We start from the raw sequence: 14,966 nt of genomic DNA on the forward strand, positions 1-14,966 counted from the left end.
CAGCGAATTATCGAACCCAGGAGAGAGGTGGTGGGTGCTCTGGGAGGAATGGTTGAAGAAAGGGCTGGAGGGAGGCAACATGTCTGGCCTGGCAGGAATAGGCCTTGGGTTACTGCTGGTAATCCTGTCTTCCCCTTGTGGGATTAGAGAAGGTCAGAACATGTGGCCTCCTTGCCGGTTTTGCAACTATATACCTAAAAGAAATGTAAATTATATCTTAAAAACCTGAGAGAAAAAAAAAAAAGCATACTACCTTATGCCAAGAACATTCCATGGAAAGACACCCTTCATACCTTTCCTCAACTTTAATGGAGAGATCGTTGCAAAGGTTGTGAACATACTTGGCATAACTCTCTGCCAGGGCCATGTCATATGCAGTCACTTGAATGTTTAAAACACCATACTCATAATCTGTCCCCAAATTAATGGGTCTCACTTCCACTTTTCCCCTCTTCTTCTTAAGCTGAACAGAAAACAAATAAAAAGAGAAAGAAAATAAATTAAGGCATTCTATTAGAAATTCTAATCATATTATCTCGATATAAAGAAAAAAACTATCTTTCAAACAAACAAATTTGCTCTCTGGCCACCCTATCTATAAACTGACATTCTCTTAAGAAAGACTGGTCTAGGCTGTGGTATTAGCCAATGAAAAGCGAGAGAATACTGTTGGCATTACTTTAACACAAATATATGTGACTTTCTGCTATTAACTTGCTATGAGACTCATCCTCCATTTCTGGCCTTCCTAGTTGTAAAATGATGGGGTTATGCTAAATCAAAGCTTCTCAACATGGAATCCATGGGCAGATTTCAAGTCATCTGTGAACTCCCAAAATTATACTTATGCACATTTTTCTAAGGAGAGAATCCTTAGCTTCCATCAGAATCTTACAGAAATTAACAGCTAGGCAGCACAGAATTAGTTCTCTTTCAGACCTTCTAGCTCTGAAATTCTGCAATTATATAGCCCTCCTTTGAGAATTGAAAGGCAGAACAAATTATTTTCTTTCTTTCTTTCCCTTTCATACAAAGTGCTGCTTCAGTCCATGCCAACCCATGTGAGTAAGTCGCCAGGCCTTTCCTCAGAGATTCCTCCGGGCAGACTCAAACCTCCAATCTCTTAGTTAGCAACTAACTGTGTTAACTATCTGTACCACCCTGAGACTCCTGTGCTACTTAGCAGAAATATTTTTCTTAAAAAAAAAAATCTCTCTCTACTTACATGTCTTAAGTTACCCCTACCTAAGCCCAGTAGAGCTGTTCTTAGCAGAGCATCTGGAACGGTTTTCTCACATAGCTGCTCTCCAGGTCAACTTAAGGGAGCAGAGGCCCCATTTGGGGAAATAGGGGGAAGGAGCAAGTATACTGATGACAGACCTTATCTCACAGAGATATTTTGAAAATTGAACAAAATACCTTATGTAATGTGGATAATACAGTCTGTGTCACATATATAAATACAAAATAAATCTGAACTGTCATTTATGGTTTTACCATTTTCATTTTTATATTCTGCACATCTAGTCCAGATGCACCTTAGAAGAAAGGCCTAGTGATCTATTTCTAAAAAAATCTGCCATTGAAAATCTTATGGAACACAGTCCTACTCTGACCTCAGGGAGTTGCCATCAGTCAAAGTCGACTTGACAGCAACTGGTCGGATTACTGTAGCACAGGGCCTGACGTATGAATTTTACAATTTTACAACAGGAAGGAATTTAAAGATGATTTAGTCCCATTTCTCTTTGTTTGCATTAAAGAATATGAAGTCCAAAGATATTCAAACATCCCCTAGAGTCACATAGCCAGACAGGATAGATTTCAGCAACTAAAATCCAAACCTCCTGACAACCAATGTGGGGATTTTTCCACTGCAGTTCCTGCAATATTAACATGTTAAAAGAGGTGGACACCCCAGGATGCTGTAAATGAAAGCCAATCTCTAAAGACCAGCCATCAAAACATGGCTGTCTCTTCTACAGAGCCCACCACACCATTAGCCAAATGCAATCAGGACTTCTCATCATGACAGTCAGCACTGCAGTTAAAGCTGTGAAGAATTCTCAAGTCCAGAATGCTGGGAGTGGCTGAAATTTTCCAGCACAAAGGAGAGGAGCTTCTCTGAAGCCTGTAGGAGGCTTTGTCTAAGTAGGGAAAATGCCAGAACTCTTCATAGTGACCCTGTGTACGACAGAACGAAACACTGCCTTGTCCTGTGCTACCCTCACGATCGTTGCTTTGTCTGAGCCCACTGTTGCAGCCACTGTCAATCCATCTTGGTGAGGGACTTCCTCTTTTTCACTGACTCTCCACATTACCATGCATGATGTTCTTCTCCAGGGCCTGGTCCCTCCTGATAACATGTCCAAGCCACATGAGATTGAAGCCTTAACATCCTCCATTCTCAGGAGCATTCTGATTGTACTTCTTCTAAAACAAATTTGTTCAGGATCTTAGAGACCATTTACTTTATCCTCCCAGTCCTCCCTAATTTTACACAAGGAGGAAGTTGAGGCCCAGAAAGAAGAAATTACTTGTTTAAGGTTACAGTAGTAAGGAAATGCCAAAGGTAATTTTGGCCTCTAAGCTAGGTTCTCTCTTCTCACTCCTGCTAAAGTAATAGTGCCTACCTGTCACCAAAGGGAATATTCTCCAGGATGGAAAAGTTGAGAAGGATCGTGTCGCCCTACTCTTCAAACAAAAAGGCTGATATGCTTGCCATGTATTTAGCCTCTAGACTGCGAGTTGATTCTGACCCATAGTGACCCCACAGGGCAGGGTATAACTTCCCTATAGGGTTTCCAAGGCTGTAATCTTCATGGAAGCAAACTGCCACATCCTTATCCCAAGGAGTGGTTCATGGATTCGAACTACCAACCTTTCAGTTAGCAGCCCAGCGCTTAACCACTGTGCCAAATACAGAATATCTGTATCCTTACAGCACAGCAATATTAAGTCTTGATACCTTTTTGCTGAGTTGAATTGAATTCTGTTTCTGGTTTTGTCATTTACTGGCTATATGGTTGTGGAGATATCACTTATGCTCCTAGATCTATTTCCTTTTCTACCCTGCTTACCTCACAGCATTGTTGGTGAATCAAAAGCATGGTTTTCAAATTTATTCTAGTTGCAAATAGCCTAAATAATCCTGTTTCCCTTTGTGAAACATCAAGAAATATTCTCATTAATATATTTTCATCATATACAACATGAACGACTTTACAGCAGAAAATATGGTTATACTATATACATGGAGGAGCTCTGGTGGCATAGTGCCTAAGGCACTTGACTGCTAACCAGAAGTCTAGCGGTTCAAACCCACCAGCCACTCCTTGGAAGGAAGACTGGGCAATCTACTTCCGTGGTGATACTGCCTTGGAAACCCAAGGAGGGATTGCTGTAAGTTGGATCTGACTTGACGGCAGTGAGTAGCAGTAGTAGCTATATACATGGGGTTCTCTGCATCTCATAAAACATGAAAGTATATGTAAGTTTCTCTCTTACTACTTGTTTTCATCAAGTAAAACTGATGGGAAATAAACCTGAGACTTAGAAAATTCTATCTGTTAACTTAATGCTTTTCTAAAATTTGACAAAGACTGTCATTATTCAGCTTGAGGAGGGGTTCAGCATTCCAAGGAAGTGGTTTCAGATGCTCTGAGATAATGGATGTGAAAGCACTTTGAAAATGGAAATGGATCATCACTATTATTCATATCTAATATGAATCCTTCAATAAATGTGACACAGCTGTCATTTAGAAGAACAGGTGAAACAGAGTAAGACTTCTGGTGGGTTAGAGACCAGGTGGCAGAGTCAAGTCTTCATAGGAGTTACTCCTTGTGCCTAAAATATCCCTGAAAAATTATTTATATTCTTTACAACCTCAATGTTAGCAGCTACCCAAGCAGCTGATACTCCTAAAAAACAAACACACTGCCAGCGAGTTGACTCTGACTCATACTGACCCCCATTGGGTTTCAAAGGCTGTAAATCTTTATGGAAGTAGATTGCCTCATCTTCCTCCCACGGAGTGGCTGGTGGGTTTGAACCACTGACCTTCTGATTAGCAGCTGGATGTCTTACCCACTACACCACGAGAGCTCCTGATACTCCTAAAAGAGTGTCCTATTGAACCTTACGTGCCCAGGACCACACATACAGGTGGTATTTAATAAATATTTATTGAGCTGAATTCTGTGACACCTTAACTGACCCTTTCAAGAATTGCTAGTTATCTTTGTTCTCTTGTAAGTTCACTCCCCTAGTAAAGACTTATCACAATGTATCTGGTTACATTTTTTAAAAATTTATTTTTGTTTTTGTTAAGAAAATACACACCAATTCAACAATTTGTACATGTACAATACAGTGACATTGATTACAGTCTTCAAGTTGTGCAACCTTTCTCATTCCCCTTTTCTGAATTGTTCCTCCCCTATTAACATAAACTCACTGCTACCTAAGGTTCCTAACTAACCTTTTGACTTGTTGTCAATCTGATTTCACACAGTTAAATAGTTCTTAAAAGAGCACAATGTTCAAAGAAGACATTCTTTACAAATTAAACTAAACTATTAGTGGTTCAAAGAAAACTTCAGGGGATATTTTTCTAGTCACATCTTTACGTATTATCTTTCCCAGCAGATTGTAAGCTTTTGTAGGAAGAGATTGTGTCACATTCACCTGAGCATCACAGGAGCTCCGTATAGGTTCTGGCACCTAGTAGATACTCAATGACAAATCTTCTCTTCAGTGATTTATGAGAAATAGACTTGAGGGAATACACTGACGCTAGTATAAAACAACTTCCCCTAAACTAGTCCTATGAGCTGTGTCTAGCCTTACTAGACCAGCAAAACCGATCTTTCTGCACCCTACAAGCTACGACTGTCACTATAAAGTGATTCTGACATGTTGACTTTTCTGGGAATGGTGCCACAGTCTCCTCACAGACACTGTAAATGCTGATCTATATATGGATGCTACAACAAAATAACTAGGTGTCAAAAATGACGATCATTTCTTCTATGTCAGCATGAAGTTTTCAAGGGAATCTTAATTCCTAGGATCATTCAATTAGGAGGAGGAAATTGTCTGAGTTACAAAAGACACACCTTACACACTTACCCCAGAGCCTAGAAAAATATATAACAACTAAAAATTGACAGCCATTTATGCTGCCTCTATTTTGTCCTCCCACATTTTCCCCCTGGCAATCCTCTGATTCTTGGGTTGCTATTAGTTCAAGAATGGAGGCTGGACAGCTAAAGGTAAATAAGAAAGTAATCTTAGGAAAACTGGCCTAGCACTATACAAATATGAAGGATTATTATTATTATTTGACTGCTAACCAGAAGGCTGGCAGTTCAAACTCACTAGCCACTCCTCAGAAGGAAGGTTGGGCAATCTACTTCGATAGAGGTATCGCTTTGGAAACCCAAGGAGGGGTCGCTATGAGTCGAATCAACTCGACAGCAGTGAGTTTATCAACTATAAGTCACTCAAAAAAAAAAAAAAAAAATCTGAAGCCTTTTAAATTCAACAGAACGGTGCAGGGCCCTTGAGGGAATAATGAGATCTACAGACACAGTGCTAGGTCTGAGACATGCTGAGAAATGTGATCTCTTAATGCCATGAGTCAAGCTGGGTCTTGCAGGATGGGAACTATAGAGTAGAAGATAAGCATCATCCTATGCAGAGGAAAGAGCACGTGCAAAGCATGGCATCATGAGAGAGCGGGTGCTCGGGAAAATGTGCCTGAAACATAGGGTGCAAAAAGGGAAATCAGAAGAAGCTGGGCCCACATTGTGAAGAGCCTGGAATACCACAATTTGTTGTCATCCCTGATGCTGCTACCCAAGGGGAAGTGTCATGCTCACCTCCCCTTTTAAGTCCTCCTCAGAGAAGCATCAAAGACTGGGCATAGGATGGAGAGATGGGAACCAACTTAGATGCATAAACCAGGCCATGAAAGCAATAAGGAGATAAAACAAGGATTCACAAGGAAAGCTGAGATGAGGTGGATGCCCCTTTACTTCCCAAAGTTCAAGAGTCACAAGACTGAATGTAGAACCTTTGGAAGGAAGAATGAAGGGATTATACCAGAAGAAATGGGGCAAGAACTGGTCATGCAGTAGAATTAATTTTCTTTTGGGCTCAAGAGAGCACACAGGCCTGACTGAGACCCAGAGAGGAAGAAATGGAAATCTGGCAGCTAATTGTTTTCTAGGCTCTAGGCTTAGGGCAAGAAAGAAAGGAGGTCACAAGATTCCTTTTACCTTATCCAGTCCAGTTCCCCAGGGCAGTAAAGAGAGCTGGACTTGAGACAGAGCCTCCGTAAACTGACAGATTAGTACTTTCATTGTGTTGCTCCTTGTAAGAATGAAGGCATCAAAAGCAGCTTCCACCAATAACCAGCACTACTGCTTTAGCCACCCCAGGCACTGAATAACTTTTTTTAAAAAAAAAAGAAGCCTACAGCCCTAACCAAAGGGAGTATCTCTCCCCTCAAGCAACCAAAGTCATCTGGAGCCAGCTGTTTACAAACAATGCAGTTGTGTTTGCCAGCTCTGATTTGCAAAGCCTCAGGCAGCCCAACAGTTACATTTCAGTTCAGCTCAATCAATGTTTACAGCTCTCTACTTGATGCCAGGCCCTGGCACCAACAAAAATTAATTCTACTGCATGACCAGTTCTTGCCGCCTTTCTGCTGATATAATCCCTTCATTCTTCCTTCCAAAGGTTCTACACTCAGTCTTGTGACTCTTGATGCTGGACACTGAGGATTCGGAGAAAAATGAGACAGGCCCTCTGTCCTTATGGAGCTCACAATCTAGAAGGGAAGATTGTCATCAAAACAGAGTGGTAAGTCCTGTGCCAAAGGAAGCACAAGGAACTGTGGCAACTCATGGTAGAGCAAGCAACCCAAAAATCAAAACCCATTGCCATCAAGTTGATTCCAACTCATGTTGCTGTTTTTGTTGTTTTGCTATTGAGTTGGACTGGACTCATAGCGACCCCTCCTTGGGTTTCCAAGGTGGTATCACTACAGAAGTAGACTGCCCAACCATCCTTCAGAGGAGTGGCTGGTGGGTTTGAACCGCCAGCCTTCTGGTTAGCAGTCAAGTGCCTCAGGCACTATGCTACCAGAGCTCCTTCTCATAGTAACCCTAAAGGGCAGAGTAGAACTGCCTCCATAGGGTTTCCAAAGCTGTAAATCTTTACAGAAGCATACCGCCTCATCTTTTCTCCCATGGAGTGGCTAGTGGGTTCAAACTGTGGACCTTTTAGTGAGCAGCTGAATGCTTTAACCATCATGCCACCAGAGCTCCTAGGCAAGTAACCTAGTCTGGGAGGTCCAGGGAGGCTTCTCAGAAGGGGAGATTCATTCTTGTCCCTCTTCATCCTGCTTCCTCAGTGGAGTTTAAAGGTTGAGGAGGAGGTATCCAACTAGAGAAGGGAAGAAGCTCTTCCAAGTAGACAGAAGACATGTGAGAAGACTTGAAACAACATGAGGATTTGGATGAAAGCATAAGGACCAGTGCAGCTAAAGTGTGGTTTCCATGAGATGGATGAAGAGTTTCGAGAGAAAGATGGAGACAGATGGCATTATGCTGCCTTTTATATCAAGCTAAGCAGTGGGTCGGAGCATGGCATATGCAGAAAATTATCTTAGAGGGAGGATACCAAAATATTAAAAAATAAAAATGAAAAACAAAACTAATTTTATTTCCTGCTAATTTATGTGGGACTTTTAGGAGAAGGGAGATGTCCCAAAATAAAACAACTCCAGCAACTCACTCTGTGTCACACTCAAAAAGGGTGTAAATCACTCTTGAATTTTAATACCATTCTGTACCTTTCCTTTAGCACTTGTCACTTTCTGCCTGGCAGCATAATTATCTGTGTCTTATTTCCTCTACTGGTTCACTTGCTCCCTAAGAACATGAATGAATTCTTTTCATTCATTCTACAGGATTTACTACAACCTACTCTGAATAGACAAGGCATCCCCAACAGTACCCAGCACATAATAGCTGTTCAATAAATGTTTCATAGCATCAAAGAGTTGTATGATATCAGACCTAACGGACTCTTAAAGATATTCTAGTCCAAGATTTCTCAGCCTTTCTGAAAAGTCTGATAAAAGGTATAGTTTCTTCTCAGAAAAATTCATACACAGAAAACATTTTACATATAATTTCGGGGCCAACCATACCTACAGAGGTAAGGTTAACTTACCCTAAGTCATTAAGCTGAGAAGTGGTAGAACAAAGCTAGAACATAAGTTTCCTGGTTTCCACTTCAGTTCTCTTCCCACTACAAAGGAGTAGTTTTAATAGGGTATCTGTTTCCTCTGACCTGGCAGTGTTTCTCTCATGAAATTCCTTGATATTATGATGATGCTCAGAAGAAAATGACAAGTTTAGTGGTTTCTATAGCTCAAATACAGTGGTGTTAGACCTCTGCCATGGAAAGAGAGGTAATGGGAGATGTACACCATTGAGTGGGAGCATTAACATAAGCCAAAGAAACAAAAGTGATGTTGAAGTCCCCCCAAGTAGAACAGCAAATCTTCCTAACTGTACTGTTTATAGGAAGTGGAATCAAGACTCAAAACCAGATCTTCTAATTTTCAGGGCAATGTGGTGTCGACTCCATCACAAAACCCTCTGAACACGCACAGAAACCTAACCACTACAGAAGCAATTATGAAGCGGCAGCCAGAGAAATGATCTAAATATTCTTATAATTCTTAGAACTAACTCTTAGCTATCTGTGATAACAAGTTCAAGGATATCACATATATTTTGAATCTGAAAAAATTATAAAAATCAGCTATTTGGCTAAAGATGTTATTTTCCCACTCCTTGACACAAACCAATCATTCAACTCAACTCAATTTATCATAAGGACTCTGAGGTCCTTATTGTACAAAGTAGTAAGAAGAGATTAAAAATTATCACAAATAGTAAAACCAACCCATTTGTTTTTCTCTGTGATAACCTGGCCAAGGGACAAGATTGGAAACTGGTAGTATTATCTCTAGTCTAGATGGACTGAAGAGACACTCCTGTCCTTTCTACTCAACCAATATATAGCTGATTTCATGTCTTTGCAAAAACTGCCCACTATCCTTTTTCTAAAGGCACCTCTCCCCTTACCTCTTGTGCTGCAATTAGGTGCTTGTATCTTCCAATGCCATGAGTGGGCTTTGTTTTGTAGTGCCGACTGGTACTCAACAGAAAGCCACCTAAAAAAGAGAAAATAAGACCAAATTGTTTCTAAGCTCTTCCAGGGACAGGCAGATCCTACATAAAGAAACAAATTATTCACTATAGGACTGGGAATATTTGGAAGTAGAGGGTATCTCGTTGGTTTGAAGAACTATAGATATTTCTTGATTCTGGGTTGATTCTCAGTTTACCCCTTTTTTCTCTCCTTTTGGCACCCAGGATATAGTCAATCCCACCAACCATCCTTCTTTGAGAAATTCTCTCCTGTTAGACCACTGGCAGATGGAGGATAAAATATTTTATATTTGCAGAGGGCTCTCCTCTCCTCTCCTTCCTCAACAGGTAACAGCCCTTTTGAAGTTTTCTAATGGAGACTATATAGAGAAAGAGACGGGACAAAAATAACCAGCGAAGAAGAAAGAGTTCCAGAAAGTTTTAAAAACCAACTCATTTAATCTGTTTTGCTGATATGGAACAATCTATGACATAGCTTAAATAAACAATAACAGAAATTTAAGATACAGAAGGATGCATGTGTATAAAACCAAAAAAAAAAAAAAACCTTACTGCTGTCAATTAAATTCTGCCTCATAGTGACTTGTCAGAGTAGACCTGTTCCATAGGATTTCCAAGGCTGTAATCTTTACATAAGCAGACTACCACATCTTTCTCCCAGAGTGGCTAGTGGGTTCAAACTTCTGACCTTTGGTTAGCAACCAAGCACTTAACCACTGTGCCACCAGGGCTCCATTGCATGTGCATCCTTCCCCCCAAAAAACCAAACCCATGGCCATTGAGTCAATTCCAAGTCGTATGATGACTCCATGTGTTACAGAGTAGAACTGAGTTCCATAGGATTTTCTTACAGAAACAGAAATAGTAGTAGTGGTTATCTCCAGGGAGGGGCGTAAGTAGCTAGAAGACAGGAGGAAGAGACTTACTTTTTACTTTATACTCTTGTATCCCTTCAATTTTGTTTCATGTTCATGTACTATCTATTTTAAAATTTAAATAAAATTGAGATCTGAAAGACAACTAGGAGTTTTTTGGATAAAAAGGAAAAAAAAAAAAAAAGGAGGATGAATGCTCCAGGCCAACAGAACATACTTTCAGAAATACAGCTTTTACCTTTTCTGAACCTATTCAGCTGCATTTGTTTCACCCATACCCCTCCCTATCGCTACCCCACACAGGGCATAGTGTCACCCCACTTTGGGCACTGACAGGCCAACAGTGTATACAAAGGTCCTAATGTGGAACAAACTAAAATAACAATCCATTGCTGTTGAGTCAATTCTGACTCATGGCAACCCCATACGTTACAGAGTAGAAATGCTCCATAGGATTTTATTTTGTTTTGCTTTATTGTGATTTGGGTAAAAGTTTACAGAGCAAATTCATTTTCCATACAGGAGTTCATACACATTTTGCTTCATGCTATCGATTACAATCCTCATAATTTAACACCTCTCTTCCCACTTCCTCCCTATGGTTACCTTTTCCCTGTCCTTTCCTATGCATTCCTGCTCTCTAAGCTGTCTCCCTGTGCAAATACTGCCTTTCTGATCTCCCATGATTGACTCTTCTAAGGAGTGTACCTACCTGGTGTAAATGTTCACTTTATATGCCTATTTGGCATAGTGGATGAGGCATTTGGCTACTAAGTAGAAGTGGTGGTTCAAACCCACCAGCTGCTCTGCAGGAAGAAGATGAGGCAATCTACATCCGTAAAGATTTACAGCCTTGGAAACCCAATGGGGGTCAGAATCAACTCTATGGCAGTGCGTTTAGTTTTTTGCTTTATTGTTTGGCAGAAAGCCAGGGGAATGAGTTCAACTCCAGACCTGAAGGATGACTAGGGGCCAACGTCTCAGGATTTCACTATTCTCTATCAGACCAGTAAGCCTGTTCTTTTTTATGCTTTTGAGTTTTGTTCTACATTTTTCTCCCACGGTATCCAGAATCTCCTGCACTGATCCCTTTCCAAGTGGTTGAGAGTGGCAGCTGGGCACCATCTAGTTCTTATGGTCCCATGGGCATATAGGCTGAGGTTCACATGACCCACTAGTCCCTTGGACTAATTGTTTCCACGTGTCTTTGGTTTTCTTCATTCTTCTTTGCTGTGGACAAGGAGAGACCAATTGTTGTATCTAGATGGCCGCTTGCAAGCTTTTAACACTCTAGTTGTTGCTCACCAAAGCAAGATGTAGAACAATGTTTTTGTGTTGTATGTTATGCCAATTAAACTTGATGTCTCCCCATAACCATGGTCCCGAGCCTGGAGGTCCAAAAACTCACTTCCTCAGGGTGGTTTGCTGTGGCTAAGAAGTTATCATAATTTTACCCCATTAGTTATATTTATAGCTCCATAGAGTTTACTTTTCTTGGCTGTCATGTTAATAGAAACTGGTCACCAGGCCTCTCTTTCATGGTACTGCTGGGTATGTTAGAACTGCCACCCTTTAGGTTAGCAATTCAGCACATTGTTTGTACTACCCAGGGACATGGCATATTCAAGGAAGAGAAAGACTGTTAGTGTAGCCGAAGCAAAATAAGAGGGGTACAGAGGGCACCCGAGACATGAGTGGTGAGTCAGCATTTCATCTTGAACAGAGAAATTATATAGTCTGATGTATGTAATTCAGCTATTTATTCATCTAACATACTGCTGAGACAACAATGAATAAGAGAGAGGTCTCTGCCATATTTAAAATGTTTGATGGTTTTCTCTGCTCAAAGCTTAAACTCCTCAGGTAAGCATCTAAGGACTTTTATAATCTGGTTCCTCTAGGCCTTTAAAACTCTGCTCCCCAGCCACATAGTTACACTGGCTATTTTATATCAACCGAGCTCTGGTAGCATAGTGGCTAAGGCACTTGACTGCTAACCAGAAGGCAGGTAGTTCAAACCCACCAGCCACTCCTCGGAAGGAAGGTTGGGCAATCCTACTTCCGTAGTGATACTGCCTCGGAAACCAAGGAGGGGTCGCTATGAGTCGGGGCTGACTCGACGGCAAACAACAACCACAACAACAGCAGTTTTCATGCCTCTGTGCCTTGCTAGGCTGCTCCTCCTGCTGAGACTGCACCTCTCTGACTGGTGAAATCCATCAGAGCCTCTGGGGCAACCTCAAATGTGACTATATCTGTGAAACTCTTCTTTGGCCCTTCACATACAAAGATTATCAAGAATTTCCTTCACAGTTATGCTCTTCCATGTCTCCATTAGATAGGAAAACATTTTGTGTAAATAAATCTCACATGTCAATCACCAACTTTAATACACAGAAATTCAATGGCTTCAAACACCAGAACCAAAACTGATCTTTGAGATGACCACACATCTTAGTTAAAGCCAAAAACTTGAAGCCTGCTGCCATCGAGTTGATTCTGACTCATAGAACGCTAGGGAGCTCTGGTAGCGTAGTGCCTAAGGCACTTGACTGCTAACCAGAAAGCTGGTGGTTCAAACCCACCAGCCACTCCTCAGAAGAAAGATGGGACAATCTACTTCTGTAGTGATACTGCCTCAGAAACCCAAGGAGGGGTCGCTGTGCGTCAGGTCTGAGTTGACGACACATAACAACAACAACGGGGTTTCCAAGGCTATAAATCTTTACAGAAGCAGACTGCTTCATCTTTCTACCTGAGTGACTGGTGGGTTCAAACCACTGACCTTTTGGTTAGCAGCTGAGTGCTTTAAACACTGTGCTACCAGAGCTCCTTATCTCAGAAGTGCTTTAAATGCTTGCCTCAGCCTTTTTCTACTGGAATTCCTTGGCAAGGCAGCATTTTCACACTCAGTTTGGGGCAATTCTTATAATTAGAGCAGCTGGTTAATTAAAACGCTAGTTCAAATCACTGTTAAATTAACCATTTTCCCCCTTAAATGAAAACTTTTGGTTAAATTACCAGTGGTTAAACTGCTTAATTAGCCAGTTGTTTTAAATATAAGACTATAAGTTTGAAAGCCTCTGATTTCCAATAAATTCAACTGAGGGGCTGGGTTTTTTCCCACGCACTGTGTCATTAAGCTGAGTTTCCTATCACATTAACATTGCAGCTGCCTGAGAGAACCGACAGCTCTTTTCATTGAATGAAGACACAAAACCCCAGGGTTTCAATAAGAGGCTTTGAAAATCTTTCAATTACTATATTTATAAGATATAACCATATATTGACGTCCCCCACATCACCAGCCTTTCATTTATATATGCCAGAGCCAATTGTCCTTCAATGTCCTTGTTTACTAACCTGGGAACTAAACTCCTCAATCCAGGATCATTTTAATTATTTCCCCTTCAGTATTGGAACAAGCATTTTCAGAAGGCTGTGCAGGTAGAGAAAGAGGAAAAAATGAGGGCAGCCTCAGCCAAGAATCTAATTACTGCATATTCTCCCCATGCAATAGACTGCAAGGTTCTCAAGGGCAGTCTTGAGGCAAGTAGTATGTGCTCAGTAAATGTATACTAAAAAAAGGTTAAGATATTTTACCAAGAAAATTTGCAATGATTTGTTCTGGCAGCTGCCTGCTTTTTTCCAAAGTTCTGCCCTTTTCAAACTGCCTTTAGTTCTAATTACATTGATCTACCTGGACTTGAATATACCATGTTTCTCACCTTTTGCTCATGCTCTAATGAAAGCACTCTGAGTTCCCGTCATTTTATATCTTTGTATTTCTTTATATATGTTTATCTCTCTCTCTCTCTGTACATTTAAATCAGTAAGAAAAAAAAAAAGTATCAGATACACAATCAGGCTCATTCCTTAGATAGAGCAGCTGGAATGGTGCCTGGGCCCACACAGGTGAAAGCGGGTATGGAGCACTCTACCTGTATAGTTTCTGAACATCATTTTAATTCAATTTTGAAACTTCTTACTTTAAAGATATCTCAAGGAACCTATGAAAAATGGCAACAAAGCTGTCCCTTTTCAAGTGGAATTATCTTGGGCAGACCCTTACTGGTGAGTTACCCTGTGCCTTGAGTCTTCTAAGGACTGGGATTCCCTGACTACAACTGAAAAACGGGCAAAGGAAAGAATATTTGAAAATGTGTTCAACTTACTGGCAATCAAAATAATGCAAACTAGAAACATAAGAAATGGTACTTTTTAATCTTTAATATTAGCAAATATTAAAAATAATAACATCCAATGTTGATGAGTATGTAAGAAGGCATTTCACATTCCAAGGAAGTACAAAATGGTGCAATCTTTCTGGAAAGGAATTTAGTAATATACATCAATAGCTTATAAATGTGCATTTCCTTTGTCCCAATAGTTCCACTTTTAGAAATGTATCCTAAGTAAATATAAGACAAGGGCACAGATATTAAGGTACAAGGATGTTTATTATAGTATTGTTTACATTGCAAAACTTGGACACAATTTAAATTTCCCAAATAGGAAGCTGTTTGAATAAATTATGTTATTTCCTCAATTCTCTTTTTAAAAAGATCACTTTTGGATCTTTGCCCTACTTGATCCCAGCTTTAAAAGCAAAACAAAACAAAACAAAAAAACTACCTCATAATTAGCCCTATCAGATACCAAATTGCACTATAAAACTATGGAAAACATTAGTATTAAAATAATTTGGTACCAGCATCAAATATACAGAGAATCAGTGAAACAAAACAAAGTTAAAAAATAGTCCTAGACCTATACAACTATGAGACCAGAAGAACTAGATGGTGCCCAGCTACCACTGCCATCCACTTGGAAG

General features: G+C 40.4%; 1 protein-coding gene across 1 annotated transcript in view; it reads right to left on the reverse strand.

Annotated features, from left to right (window-relative positions):
• Positions 1-14,966, reverse strand: part of MRPL48 (mitochondrial ribosomal protein L48) — a 119,840-nt gene that overhangs the window by 20,134 nt on the left and 84,740 nt on the right. The window contains exons 3-4 of the mRNA XM_007941041.1: positions 9,171-9,259; positions 294-463 (exon numbers count right to left, since the gene is read on the reverse strand). Coding sequence (XP_007939232.1) covers positions 294-463; positions 9,171-9,259 — 259 coding nt within the window. The remainder of the gene's footprint in view (positions 1-293; positions 464-9,170; positions 9,260-14,966) is intronic.

Source organism: Orycteropus afer, unplaced genomic scaffold (assembly GCF_000298275.1).
Source record: "Orycteropus afer afer isolate SDZICR_OR568_19922 unplaced genomic scaffold, OryAfe1.0 scaffold00074, whole genome shotgun sequence".
NCBI lineage: Eukaryota > Metazoa > Chordata > Mammalia > Tubulidentata > Orycteropodidae > Orycteropus > Orycteropus afer.